The 15,082-nt window shown below is 43.2% G+C and overlaps 1 protein-coding gene across 1 annotated transcript in view; it reads right to left on the minus strand.

Moving 5' to 3' along the window:
* Positions 1-6,609: 6,609 nt before the first annotated feature.
* Positions 6,610-15,082, minus strand: part of LOC149316673 (3-keto-steroid reductase/17-beta-hydroxysteroid dehydrogenase 7-like) — a 28,501-nt gene continuing 20,028 nt past the window's right edge. Inside the window, exons 8-10 of the mRNA XM_089516010.1 lie at positions 14,742-14,798; positions 10,555-10,653; positions 6,610-9,003 (exon numbers count right to left, since the gene is read on the minus strand). Coding sequence (XP_089372136.1) covers positions 8,902-9,003; positions 10,555-10,653; positions 14,742-14,798 — 258 coding nt within the window. The 3' untranslated portion in view covers positions 6,610-8,901. The remainder of the gene's footprint in view (positions 9,004-10,554; positions 10,654-14,741; positions 14,799-15,082) is intronic.

The following is a 15,082-nucleotide window of genomic DNA, read 5'->3' on the forward strand; positions in this document are numbered from 1 at the left end:
GCAAGTCCTATAGCCTGGGGATATGTTTAGCCCTATATATACCCTGAGTTTTCAGCCCTTCTTTGGGCTTTTGAGCATTAAGTTATTTGAGCCTGAGATTCCTGAGCACCTTGCCTGCTCCGCTGAAATCACTGAGAGAAGCCAAGCTCACTGTCACCGGGCTGCTAAATTAAGCTTTTGCCCGCCAGAACTCAGCTCCTAAGCCACTGCGGCTGCTCCTTCTTTCCCGTTCCCACGGCGGTGATCCACTATCCATCCAAGCATCATCCAGCTTCCTGGAGAAGACATCTAAGGTAATATTCCCAGCGGTGCCTTTTTCTTCCATCCTTTGCTTCCCGAACTCTCCCTTACCCGCTATAGCATTGAATTAGTGTGTGCGTGTGTGATCCCTTTTGTTGTGTGACTTTAATAAATGTTCATAGTTTAACTGCACCTCATTGGTATCCGAGTCTCTTTCTCTTGGGGGTGGACTAGGTGACCTCTGGTATACACATAGGGACACGATCCCATGCATGCTTTGTTAGGACACGCCTCTTGCAAATATTTGAGCTAATTAAAAATTCCCCTAATTCAATCCTTCCTAACAATGGCTTTAATTTAAAGTGCTCCTGCTGATTAAACATCAGTGAAATGACTGGAGTTGAGTTAGATCACTTGAAATAATGTTACTCTACAAATAAAGATACTCTTATAGGCGACTTGGAAGAAAATAAATTCATTTGAAATGTAGTCCTGAAGAATAGCTCTACAGATAGTCTCTGGGCAGTACTCATCCCGTACTCGACCCAGGCTTCTCCCGGACCTTTTAAAGAACGGGAAAATCTGAGGAAAGCACATGCTGCCAACTTCTTTCTTTCTCAAAGGTGCTACAAGATGCCTCTACATACTGATATAAAAGCAAAGTAAAAGAAACTTTGACCAAAGAAAAATAAGCAGGGATCTGTGAAGGATTTTTAAATAATGACCTTACTGCTAAAAAATATTTACACCAGCAATAACAAAAATCTTTATATCTGAAGCTGGAAGAAACTGTTAAACCCTGGGATGACAAGGCAGTTAAAGATGTCTACTGCTGAATAAACAGAAAGAAGAAAAATGTGTCTGTCTGCACTGTAGAAGATGCAGAACCATAGACCTCAGCTGACATTTGTAAGAATAGAGGCTGCCACTGCACTACAGAAATAATGCAGTTTGACACCTCCTTAACTGCCATGGCTTAATGCTATGGAATCCTGGGATGTGTAGTTTGTTGTGGCACCAGAGCTCTCTCACAGGGTAAATATCTCGCAAAACTACAAATCCCAGGATTCCATAGCACTGAGCCATGGCAGTTAAAATGGTGTCAAACTGGGTTATTTCTGCAGTGCAGATGCAGCCAGTGTGTGAAAAACTCATGAAAGAGTTCCCAGTTCCAACTTTGATGGATTTTCCAAATCAAACTTAAAATGAACAGTTTTCTCTAGGAACAAAATATATCTATCTTAAAGGGTGTACCTACACATTCTCAATATTACATTTTTGTTTTTCTAAGTTTAAGAATATTTAACTTGTCCTGAGGCTTGGACTCCATCCCTGAGGACAGGAAAGTGGCCAATGCAGTGACAATTTCTGAAAAGTGATCCAGGGAAATCACAGGCTTGTCAAAATCATGACTGTTTTGTATTAGGTAAAATAATTTTTAAAGATAAACCATTCAAGCATATAGAATAGGTGTGGGAAACATGCACCACTCCTTTGTTTACTCTGTGCATTGATTAAACTGGCAATCTTTTGGCAGGTTCATTCTTTTGCCCACATTATACACCATTTAAAAGTTCCATTTTTGGAAACAACCATTAACTTTTGGAAGCAATTGTCTGTTGATTTGAGGTAGATGGTTTGCTGAGATAGTGGAAACTCCCTCAGATTTTGCCCACTAAATGCAGGCTTTTCAGTTTCTTTTGAAGAAAATTGGAGGTTTTATTTCCCCCTCAACTTTAAAATAGCACTTTCCTTCCTATCAGCTTCTTCTTAAATATTATTAATCATTTCTCCCCCTCACTATGTACCAGGGTCTTAATTTAGCTTTCTAACAAATCTTTCCACATTCTAAAAAGGCAGACAATTCAAATTAATTTGCTCAACAGGATCAGTCTGCAGGAAGCCCCAGTGGTTTGTTTTGTAGGCATTCACTATTTTTTGCAAATTACTGTAAGGGAATAATAGAATCATAGAATCACAGAGTTGGAAGAGAGCACAACGGCCATCCAGTCCAACCCCATTCTGCCATGCAGGAACTCTCAATCAAATTATCCCTGACAGATGGCCATCCAGCCTCTGCTTAAAGATCTCCAAGGAAGGAGACTCCTACACTCCAAGGGAGTGTGTTCCACTGTCGAACAGCCCTTACTGTCAGGAAGTTCCTCCTAATGTTGAGGTGGAATCTCTTTTCCTGAGCTTGCATCAATTGTTCCAGGTCCTGTTCTCTGGAGCAGCAGAAAACAAGCTTGCTCCATCCTCAATATGACACCCCTTCAAATACTTAAACAGGAAGGCATCAACTAGCCAGTAAAAGCAACAGGAAGGGTATTTTGTAGACTAACAAAAGCAATCAAGAAAAAAGTACCAGTGTAAACAAAGGGAAAAAGGGGTGAAATAACAACTGATGACACTGAACAGAGAATAGGACTACTCTTGAGTAGCACACCCAATCTCCTCCTCCAGCACCACCTGTAAAGGGGAAGGTCACACAATGTAAGAACTACCTGTTGAATCATAGGAGGGAGGAGCGATTTCCATTTGATTGTAGGGTGGGAGATAATCCAGTTTTTTTTTGGGGGGGGGGGGGGAGTGTGCAATATTAGGAGCTTATCCCATGGCGTTTTAATTCGGATTACCTCTATCTGGTTTAAACCTTAATTCAGGCAGCATCCTGATATTATTAGATGGTTTCCGGCACCTAATTTGCCACCTGAATACAGTCTGGGTCTATCCTCACTCCACCGGCCATTTTTCCAAGCCGGAAAACTCTCAGATCCAAAAAGAGCCAGGAGGAGCAGATCTGGAAGTGGGAATGGACCCAGGATGCATTCAGGCAGCATTATGTGCAAAAACCATCTGATAAAATCAGGATGCTGCCCGAATTAAGATTTAATCTGGATAGAAGTAAAACAGATTAAAACACCATGGGATAAACTCTTTAGACTTACATCCTGCGAATATCACTGAGTATTATTCTAGTAGTGTGAATCTGAGCAATGCAATATAGTTTAATCGCTTTTAAACAGTCCTCGTGAGGCAAAAACTGCTTAACCGCTGCATCACAATAAAGTAGTAACATCCTTTTGTTAAATCCTTAAATTAAACAGAACACAACACAGTAAGGTTTCAAAAAAATACAGAAAAGCATGTAAACATATGAATCCCTTAAGTGTAAAAGAGCACATGACCTATGAGGTAGTGTAGCCTAAAAGAAAATATTTTCTCTAATTTTGGATCTGTGACTCATTTATAACCTACATTTATTTGGGGAGGGTTTTTTCTTTGTTTTTTAAAAAAATAAATAGTGTGGTAGGATGGACATTAGTACTGCAGGCTAGGCATGATCTTCCCAGTGGAACTGCAAGAGAAAGGCAAAAGTCTTAGGAGTTTATCAAACGGGTCGGGAGGCTCTCAGTTTCGAAAGAGAAGATAGCGAGTTCAGTTGGAAAAGTCACGCAATTACGTGATTACTTAGCAAAGCGTAAATATGTTGTATTGGCCTCCCCGAATGCAATTCTGTGCAAAGTAAGCCATCACATCGGTGGGTTCTTAATTGCAAATTGGCACCCTTGCGCATGCTCAGTGAGGGCAGAATCGGATCGTGACTTTTTTACACTTCTGATGGGGCTTGTCTCCGGTTCCCATGGTTATGTCTTGTTTCACATTATTTGTTCTTTCATTACCCTTTATTTCACGTTATTACACAATTCACATTACTTGTTCATTCCTTACCCCTTATTTCATGTTATTTAGGCAATTCACGTTATTTGTTCATTCAATACCCTTTATTTCAGGTTATTTAGGCAATGCACTTTATTTGTGCATTCATTACCCCTTAAAGCAGTGGTTCCCAACCTTTGTTGGGCCACAACCCCCATTGCAGACGAAAGTCCCGCCTGCGGCCTTCCTGATCAGTTGGGAGGCCAGGAAGGGGTGGGACTTTCGGCCACCTACAAGCCCCAGCGGCCTTTGCGGACAGAAGTCCCACCCTTTCCCGGCCTCCCAACCAATTAGGGAGGCCGCCGGGGAAGAAGGGCCGGGACTTCTGGCCTCAAAGGTTGCTGGGGCTTCCAGTCCCGTCCTTGACCCCCTCTACCCGCGGGAATAAGGGGAGGAAGAGGGAGCCCGCCCCCATCCCTAGCTCTATATCACTCCTCCCAGAGCCTTTCCAGAGCAGTTCCTGCTACGGGGAGGAGGAGGAGAGAGGTAGCTGGGCAGCCATTTTGAGTGATGACTGTTTAAAAAATTTTAAAACTCTAGGGAGAGTGTGCTTGTCGCTGAAGGGGTGGAGCTTCTGCGAGTCACATCTGTGAGTCGCTGGGGGGAGGAGCTAGCAGACTAGCTCTATATCACTTCTCCCCAGGCTACCACACTCCATCCTCCCCCAAAGGAGGAGGAATGAGAGAAGAAGAACTCTTTCTCTCTTTTAGAAGCCCCCTTGCCCTGGAAGGAAGGAAGTCAGGAAAGCAAAAAGGGCCACAAAGGAGCAGGGCAAGCCTCAAGCCCACAGTTTTGGCCAGAGAGAGAGCTTGCAGGGCACCTAAAGCAGAGCCACTCTTTCCTCTGTCAAAAAAAGCTGTTTTTCCTCCCAGCTGCCAGGGAAGCCCCAGGAGCCCCGGAAGCCAAAACAAAACGGAGGATCATGGAAATTGATGCGGGGGAACACCAGGGCCACACCAGACATGCATATCACACCAAACAACACCAAACTGAATGTGAAGTTGCCTGGGAATAGGATTTGTGAATTCCCTACTTCACCAAATTTGCTTAAGTGTGGATTGATGCGTGATTGTATTCGGAGTGCATTCGGAATGCCAGCGTATGCGTGTGGTAATCTTTCGCGCAATAACGTGAATATGCATGAATGCGTTCAGGATGCCATTGGATTATACTTCCAATTTCAGTCGTGTGATATTGTCCTTAGACAATTTATCAATGCGTAAACAGCTGAAAATCATACAGAGAAAACAAGAACATGAATTGCAGGGGGTAGAAAAATGCCTTGTGATGTTAAAAAGCCTGCAGATCAGATAAGACCGGTTGAGTCTTTGAGGGCTAAAAGTATAAAATGGTTACCTTAAAACACCCCACTCTCTAGCTTTGTCCCAGCAAGTAAACGAAGAGCCCTCCAGCCAGAATCTCCTACAGAGCTGTGAGCCAGAACAAATGGTTGCTGACCGAATTCTGCCATGATCACAAAGCTGAAGTGGTCATTTGATTCTCTGGCTGTTCATCGAACTGCAAAGCCATGTGTGTTAGCACTCAGGTTATTCAGGTCATGTATAGGTTTTCCTGACAAGATTAGGTCTTATTAGTGCATCGGTGGGCAACTGTGATAAGTTTAGGGGCATAAACTGTGTAAACTGCCAAAAAACAGGGAGAGGATGAAAAACTAAAGTGAACTAGAAATGTCACTTCTAGGTTTGAAAAATTGGTGTATTTTGATGTTAAATTGTGGAGGAGCACATTATCATTATGGATAATGTGCTGTTTTTATAAGACACTTACCATCAATTAATTTTGCAGAACATATAATGTACAGTATTTGGAAATCTGTCATTAATTTATTTTATACCCTCCAAAATTTCACAGATGAAAAGCAGGACACATGTGGCCAAAAATCATCAGAGTATGGTCGAGATGGGAACAGTTGTTATTTAGGAAGAATCATTTTAATATTTAAAATATTAACACACAATCTGCAGAGAGAGGGGTTGTAAGCAGTTTGCTTTTGTCACAGCTTTCTGGCAAGGGCAAAATTCTGCCCTCTTGTCACCACCACCCCAAGTTCATTGACTGCAAATTACTTTTGCATTTTGAACTCAGCTTGAAGTTGGTTGAGGACAAAGGGGGAAAGTGGGAGGAGGAGAAACTGGCACATGTTAAAAGCATCTCAAAAGTGTGGGATAATACAGAGTTAATCTGGACTGTCCCTGTCACATTGGGACACCTGGAAGCATATTTTATCCCAGTTTTGCCACAACTGTCACTTAAATACAGTGTTCAGTGCTAACTACTATTGCTCAGAGATTAAATAATAACATCATGAAACTGACCAGAATTACTGCATAATAATCATTACAAAGGCAGAAAATAATCTTAAAAGAAAATGATTGCTATTTCTATTCTAATATTTCTAGCTTTATTTGATAGATTTATGTCACTCAGCAGCAGTGGAAACGGGGGGGGGGGGTTACATTCACGTTGCAGAAGAAAGAAAGAAAGCTGTGGTTTCTTTCTTTAGAGATGACCCATGCAGAAAACTCTAGCCTTCCATCCATGCATAAGAGGCGCCATCAAGGGGCCATTTTGCAAACTAACTTTTTTACTCTTCAATATTGAGATTAAGCAGAATGTAGTTAGGCCTGTTCTATTTCTACCTTGTAACATAGGCGGGAGACACACCGCCTCTTTGGGCGGCCTGCACCCACTCCTTTCCCCGACTGATCGGGGCCTGAGCGGCCACAGTGGCAGCCCCAGAGGCCCTGATCTGCCACTTCTCCAGGCCTCGGGGAAGTGGCAAAACGCCGCTTCCCCACCGCCTCGAAAGGGATGTCCTTGGGGCCCAACAACGGCGGGGAAAGAGGCCCCTTTCTCTTCCATTTAAAGGCTGCACCAGCGATACACACAGTGAAAGGAGCTCCATTTCAGAGCTCCTTCTGGTGCCACTGAAAGGGTGCCACAAGCTCCCTGCAGCGGTGCCACGGCATCACGCCTGTGCTGCGCCATTTGGATGCGGTGCGTCCATCACGTCAAACCCTAGAATCGCCACCGCCATGCTACATTTTGGTGGTCTGTATCCCGCCCTTTTTAGGTAAGGCCTAAATAACCTGAATCTGCTGTTGAATCTTGGAAGCTAAGCAGGGGCAGGCCTAGCTAGTACTTGGATGGAGGACCACCAAGGAATACCAAGTGCTATAGACTCTGTTTCAGAGAAGAACAATACCAAGCCACCTCAGAGTATTCCTTGCCTAAGAAAAGCCTGTGACTTATGTTGGCATAAATTGTCAGGTCACTTGAAGGCAATGTGTATGCACATATCATATTTACCCTTTGAGGCAAAAAAAAATTTTTTTTAATGAATCATAGTCTTGAGGTATCCATGCAGCACAGGATGTGGACACAAGAAAAGCTTCCAGCACAAAACCATTCCAAAATGGGGAAAGGAACTCAAAATCAAGGATATATTTGGGCACAAAAGCCCATAGAGCACTCTCAGAAGCAGCAGGAATAAAACCCAAGCCCTAAACAAGGGTAGTTAGACTTTGCAAATTAAAGGACCAGACTCCTCCATGTATGAACAAGCTAGAATGATAAGGCCTAGACAACTTGCAGACACCAGCTCAACTGTAGTTTATCAGTTATGTATTGCAGCTTGCTAGCTGCCTTGCATTCAACTCATGCACATAGAAAACACTAGTGCTTTATGAAGCCAGTGGTGGGCCTCATGCATGAGAAAACAAAGGAAGGATTCCAGAGATTGTTGGACTTCAACTCCCCAAAGCCCCCGACAGCATAGCTAATAGTTAGGGATTATGGGAGTTGGAGTACATCATCTGGGGACTCAAAGTTTAGGAACCACAGCACTATAGAATAGAATAGCCCTTTTTAAGCTAGAAATTCACTGCATTGATATCGGGCAGCTTTTCCTGAATCACTTACTGTATTGTTATTGTTAAACTGTTGGTTTTGCATATTTTTACTATTGCTGGACACAAAGGGTTTAGAATACTTGCATTTTATTTTTGTTGACATGTAAATTACTTCACCTATATAATTAACAGGGTTATTTTTCATGCTCCTAAAAATCTGTATGTAGACGCTTACATTGAAGACCTTGACCTTGAAGACGCTTACATTGGCAGTGGGTTGGAGTGGTCTGGCCTAACATTTTTCAGATACTTCAAGCACCTCCATTACAGAAGCAAGATTGGGTTAAACCATTTATGATTTTGGTTTTTGCACCTATAGCAGTTTAATGCCTTTACTGAATAAATGCTTGTTTTTCAGAGTTCTTTTTGTCATCTTGAAAACCTGCTCCCTATTTTTCTATGCTTTAAGTTGATTCATAATAAAGGCATTTTGTAGCTTCACCTGTATAAATCTCATGGTTTTGTAAGATGAAGCTATGGATATTAAATCTGTAAGAAACGGCTATTACGTTTGTAGTACAGAACATTCATAGTGAAGCAACAAACAGGGACACTTGTCGGAGCTCCAGTTTGCTGTGTAGCCAATGTCACACAGTGTGACAGAACAGCACACATACATATACAATCCCACTTGAAGAAGCAAGAACACATCTGTCCTCCAATATATTTATTATCTGAGGTAAATGTCTTCTTCTGGAAGCACTCTCACAATAGAGAAGACCCACTAGTGAAAGAGAAAATCTGAGATGTATTAAAAACAGTAATAATTAATAGGTTAGGGAAAAACACATTTATAAAAATCATAGCAGGGGCAGCACCATATTTGGGTAAGCAAAGAGTAAGTAATAAGGTATCATTTGGGTTTCTTCAGCACTCCATCATAACCCAGCAATATGTCTCCAGAGAGGCCTGCTTTCCAAAGCTAAACAAGGAGGTGGGAGTCATACTGCTTCAAGTGGAAGAAACTCTTTGTTACAAAGATAAGAAATTAGAAACATGTATGGTCTTGCTATTTTTTATTCTGCAGGTTATTGCACCTTTCTAAAAGTTGTTTCTCTAAGTCCAACAACTTTGCATACAGCTTTTCAGCCATGTCTTCACTAACATCCATCTGAAAGATAAAGCATACAAAACAAACCGGATTAGCTTTTCTCACTACTCTTCCCAAAACAGCCCTACTCTTCCCAAAGCTTGGAAAAGTTACTTTGATGTAAAAATGGGAGGAATTTATCAGTATGGTTGTATTTTAATGAGCTTTTTAGACTACAAGAATGGTGGCTGGGAAATTGAGTGTTCTGTGTTAACAATTCCCAGCCACCATTCTAACAGTCTAAAAAGTGCCTTAAAAGACAACCATACTGATACATTCCTCCCATTTTTACATTAAATACTTCCAATTATTTTTGGTTGATCATTTATTAAATTTAGCCAGTGTTTCCCACTGCCAAAAGCAGCCTCAAAGGGATTTATAACATACACAATGCAAATTCATTATTCTGTAATATAAGAAAACAGCACTGACACTAACCATAATACAATAAAAATATCTGCCACAAAAATATCATTTAAACACAATACAGTGTTTACAATACAGTACTAAAAGTTTTCATTCACAATGCACAAATTGCCTTCTCATTCCTGCCCACTCCAACCTACAATGAATATCAAAGAAGCTGTCCACAATTTTCTGATGTTAATAAAAAGACAATGGAATGTTAAGTTAAATTATTTTATACAGTACACATTAACCAAATGATAAATGGCTGTTTCATGTATTTTAGGTGCCATTATGCTTGTTTAGAAAGAAACTGCCTACTTCAGCTGAGTGTTGGCAATGTAATGCCAATAATGCTTCCCTGGATCATATGATTATTGCATGCTCAGTGATTACCCCTTTTTAGTTGGATGTACAGTTGGCCCTTGTTATTCACTTGGGGTTTGGTTCCAGGATCCCCCACGGCTACCAAAATCCATGGATGCTCAAGTCCCATTAAATACAATGGCAGAGCAAAATGGTGTTCCCTGTATAAAATTGCAAAATCAAGGTTTGCTATTTGGAATTTATACTTTTTTTAAAAATAATGTCAAGCCGTGGATGCTCGAATCTTTGGATTAAAAAATCCATGGATAAGGAGGGCTGACTGCATTACAATACACCAATTTTGTATTGGAGAAAATTTTGTATTTGTATGTGGTGTGCTCTTTTAAATTATATCTCTGAAGCATGGTATTTAACTAATGGCAAACCTGGTTGGATCCTGCATGCCCTTACTGTTCCTAACAATAAAAAAAAATTCTTCACCTATTGTTAGATGGTCAGATCACACTGCTTTAGCTATCCATGCTATAGATACTAACTTCAAGATAAGGTGTTTCCAGAAATCCTCTCAGCTTATGTCAATTTATATGGCTAGGCCACACTAGTATTTTATTTACTCTCCTCATTCCCCTCTGTTCCTTCCTTTTTGTACTCATACTTTAAAAACCCTATAATTATTTTTTAAATAAAATATTTCCTTTATTGGTACCAAGAATCTGCTATTTGAGACAGCTACTTTCCCTCACCTCGTGATATAATTTTTCATGCTTGCATGGCTGAGCATTTACCAACAGAGTAAAAGAATTTGTGGTATCTGTGTAATTTCCTCAGTGTTATATTTACCTTACGGAGCTCAATGTAATTCTTTCCAAAGACTGTGGTACAGCTGTGGCATTTCACCAGTGGGTCCAGTGTTTCAGGCTTCTGCTTGGTTAACCAAATCTAGATTAAAAATACAAGCAGCTCTCATTCAAAAAACACCCAAGCACTTTTGAGATCTCCTCTCTGGGCTTAATCTGGAGCTAAAAGACTCAGTTTGGAGACTAAGGAGGCTCAATACTCAGAACCAACAACACATCCAGTGAACATAACAAGAGGAGAAAGTGGACAGAAACAGTAAGATATGGAGTACTGGCATACTATTTTGCAGCAGAACAGCAATGTAATGGCAATAGCACTTACATTTTGATAACACTTTATAGTGCTAGGCACTCTCTAAGCCTGTAGCAGCGAACCTATGGCACGTGTGCCCTCTCTGGCATGTGAAGCCATTTTGGAGGGCATGCAGAGAGATGGGAGGGTGGGGGGAGAGGAGGAACAGGTGCATGCCTGTTCCTCCTCTTCCCTCCCTCCTATGCCCTTAGCTGCCTCTCTGGAGACAGCTAAAGGCCCAGGAGGGTGGGGGAAGAAGAAGAGGAACAGGCACATGCCTGTTCCCCCCACCCTCCTGGGACTTTAGCTTTCTCCAGAGAAGCAGCTGAAGGCCTGGGAAGGTGGGCAGGAAGAGGATGAACAGGTCTACACTTTTTCCTCTTCTTCCCCTTGCCCTCCCAGGCCTTTAGCTGTCTCTGTGAAAGTCCCGCCGCTAGAAGGTGGAAGTCCTGCCTCCTGAAGTCCTGTTCCCTTCTTCCAGGAAGTTCTGCCCCCGGCACTGGGTGCTGGAATGCCTTTCAGTCTGGACCAGGGGTAGGCAACCTTTTTGAGCCGGGGGCCGGGTTGCTGTCCCTCAGACAACTCGAGGGGCCAAAGCTGGGGGGTGGAGTTTCCACCCTCTGGGGGCGGAGCCCGCATGCCGGGGACGGAGCTTCCACCCTCTGGGGCGGAGCCTCCACCGAAGCCCTGTGGGGAGGAGGAGGCGTGTGCCCGCCCTCTCCTCCTCGGTCCCTTTCTGGCCAAACACCCCCAACCTCCATTCCAAAACACACACAACAGCACATTTGTGCATTTCACATGGCTTTACTTAACGTAGCCTCTTGCATATTTCAGAGGCTTATTCCATAACCAAACCCCTTGGGTTTAACACTTAGCAAGGTTTAACATGGCTATGCATATTGAACATGTCAAGGTGGTTTCACCGCTCTTGCACCAAGTGTACTTCTCAGAAGTGTGTACTTGGTCAAGGGACTTTGATTTTTCTTCACTGCGCATGAGTTTGTAAAAATCACAGCAATTTACATTGGCCTTGCCTCAGAGGCTGGCTGATATCAATATCACCATTAAAGAACCAAAAACACACAGAAAGGGCACTTTGGAAAGTCACACTCTCTTGGCTTCAGAAACAGTGCGTGCATGCCTCTGAAGCTGACTCATATCATCATCATCATCACACTACCATTGTCAAAGCAAGGGAGACTTGTTAGCATTAAAAGCACCCAAAACACACTTTGGAAGGTGACACTCTCTCGGCTTCTGAAACAGTGCCTGCATGCCTCTCAAGCTGAGTCATATCATCATCATCATCATCATCATCACACTATCATTGTCAAAGCAAGGGAGACTTGTTAGCACTTAAAGCACATAAAATAAAATTTAAAAAAACCTTGAGGCCTCTGGCCACTCACCACCTCCTCCTTCTGCTCCCCCTCCATCTCTTCCTCCTCCTCTTCCTTCTCCTCCCTCCTCCTCTTCCTTTTTCTCCTCCCCCTCCTCCTCTTCCTCCTCCCCCCTCCTCCATGCACCGCGTGGCCTGGGGGCGGGGCGGAGGAGGCAGAGGAGAAGCAGGTGGGCAGCGCTGGGAGGCAGGGAGGGCGGCGCAGGGCCATGCGGGGAGGCAGGGAGTGCAGCACGGGGCTTCCCCCTTTGCCTCCTCTGCCCCAGGCTGTGCGGCCCTCCTCTTCCTCCCCTGCGTGGTGGAGGAGGAGGGCCACATGGCCTGGGGCAGAGGAGGAGGAGGTGGTGGCAGGACCAGGCTGGGGCCGGTCATGCCGCCTCCACGGGCCGCATCAGGCCTGCGGGCCAGGGGTTGCCAACCCCTGGTCTGGACAATCAGTCCCTAAAAGATTTCCCATTACTGCTCTACGTGGTTTACAATCTGTAAGCCAATTGCCTCCAACAAGCTGGGTACTCATTTTACTGACTAACAAAAGTATGAAAGGCTGAGTCAACCTGCAAAATCGAACTCACATTTTAGCTGCAGTAGCAGCCTTTAACCAGTACATTATCAGGACTTAAATCAGACCTGAACAACTTGGCAGTTGGTAGGGGCCAAAATTAAAATAGGCTAAACTTCTATGGGCCGCAAATAGGTTTTAATTAATTAATTAAGAGAAGTAATAGTGCCACTATATTCTGCTTTGGTCAGGCCCCACCTGGAATATTGTGTCCAGTTCTGGGCATCACAATTCAAAAAGGATGTTGAAAAACTGGAGTGTGTCTAAAGGAGGGTGACTAAAATAATGAAGGATCTGGAAACCATGTCCTATGAGGAATGACTTAGGGAGCTGGGGATGTTTAGCCTGGAGAAAAGAAGGTTAAGAGGTGATATGATAGCCTTGTTTAAATATTTGAAGGGGTGTCATACTGAGGAAGGAGCAAGCTTGTTTTCTGCTGCTCCAGAGAACAGGACCCAGAACAATGGATGCAAGCTACAGGAAAAGAGATTCCACCTCAACATTAGGAGGAACTTCCTGACAGTAAAGGCGGTTCAACAGTGGAACACACTCCCTCGGAGTGTAGTGGAGTCTCCTTCTTTGGAGATCTTTAAGCAGAGGTTGGATGGCCATCTGTCAAGGATGCTTTGATTGAGAGTTCCTGCATGGCAGAATGGGGTTGGACTGGATGGCCCTTGTGGTCTCTTCCAACTCTATGATTCTATGATTAATTAATAATAAATAATAATAATAATAATAATAATAATAATAATAATAATAATGATAATAAATATTAATATGAATTCCATCCTCTTCATCTTCTGTCTAGCCCTCTCCTCAGGGGAAAGCCGAGTGGCAGAGGAACCTTGACTGTCCTCCTCCTCCTCTGCCTGGACTTCTCAGGAGAAGGCTGAGAGACAGAGGAGCCTTGTGGGGCAAATGTTTGTGCCTCTTCCTCCTCCAGTGCCTGGCCTTCTCAGGAGAAAGCCAGGCAAAGGAGAAGCATTGCAGAGTGAATCTTTCCTCCTCCTTCTCCCATGCTTCTCCTCAGAGGAGCCTTGTAGGGTGAGTGTTTGCCTGTCTTCCTACTTCTCCTTGGCCTATCCTCCTCAGGAGACAACCATGCAGAGTAGCAGCCTTGTGGGGCAAGCATTCGCCCTTCCTCCTCCCTTCTCTGCATGGCCCTCTTCTCAAGAGGTGGCTGAAAGGCAGAGCAAATCTGAAGTAATTTCATATCCTTGCAGGTCACCCAAAATCCCTAAAACCCGTGGGTCATATGTTGTGCAGGCCTGGCTTAAATAAATAATTTAGTGTATTTATCGGTCATATGTTGATTTTACCATATATTCTGCACTTTGATTAATAGCTCAACTTGTTAATGAAAGAGAGAGAGAACACTGCAAATAATAATAATAATAATAATAATAATAATAATAATAATAATGGAGGAGAGAAGATTGGATGCATGGGACCCATGCCATTTGCCTGGGAAGACTCCTGAATCTGCTTTTTAATTAGAACTTTGGGTTTCCCATAAGTTTCTCAGTGATTTCAGGCATACCTCATACTTTGTTTTTATGAATATCTTCCCTGATTGCTTGAGGGCTGCTAAGCGGGCATAGAAATCAAATTTAGATCCACAATATATGCCAGAGCACACCTCAACACCTATTCCTCAATTCACACTGCAATAAAGCTCCTTAGAACCTCTCAGTATAGGGCAGTGGTGGGAAATGTGCAGCCTTCCAGATGTTGTTGGGCTGCAGCTACCAAAAGCCCTAGTCAGGATAGTCAATGGGGGAGAGTTCTGGGAGATGCAATCCAGTAACATGTAAAGGGCCAAATGATCCCCACCCCAATATAATATCCAGCACAGGACAGAGCACTGTGGGTTTAAAAGTCATCAGATGTCAATTCCATAAATATGCAAAAGCACCTTACCTGTGCTTCTGCTCCATTATATGGCGTCAGTGTATACGTGGGAGTAAAAAGACGCAACTAGTAGGGAGAAAAGTGAAATAAATCAGTTCTCTTCTCCGCAGTCTGTGTGTAGTACACTAGGGCTAGAAAAACATTTCGAAAAGTGCAGGGGGAACGCTGCTCCTGCTGACCAAATATTTACAGTAGGAATACCACAAACAGGAAACTGCACTTTCTCTATAAGTAGTACTTCTCAAGCTCTTTAATGTAGAGGACCAGCAGGGATCTTCCTGCATGTGCCAAGGACAGACACCATATTTGTGCCCATTGACTGCAACTTTCCTGGAAACTAGCACCCAATG

This window comes from Sceloporus occidentalis, unplaced genomic scaffold (assembly GCF_023333645.1).
Source record: "Sceloporus occidentalis isolate IW3139 unplaced genomic scaffold, rSceOcc1.0.p SCAF_3, whole genome shotgun sequence".
NCBI classification, from domain to species: Eukaryota; Metazoa; Chordata; class Lepidosauria; order Squamata; family Phrynosomatidae; genus Sceloporus; species Sceloporus occidentalis.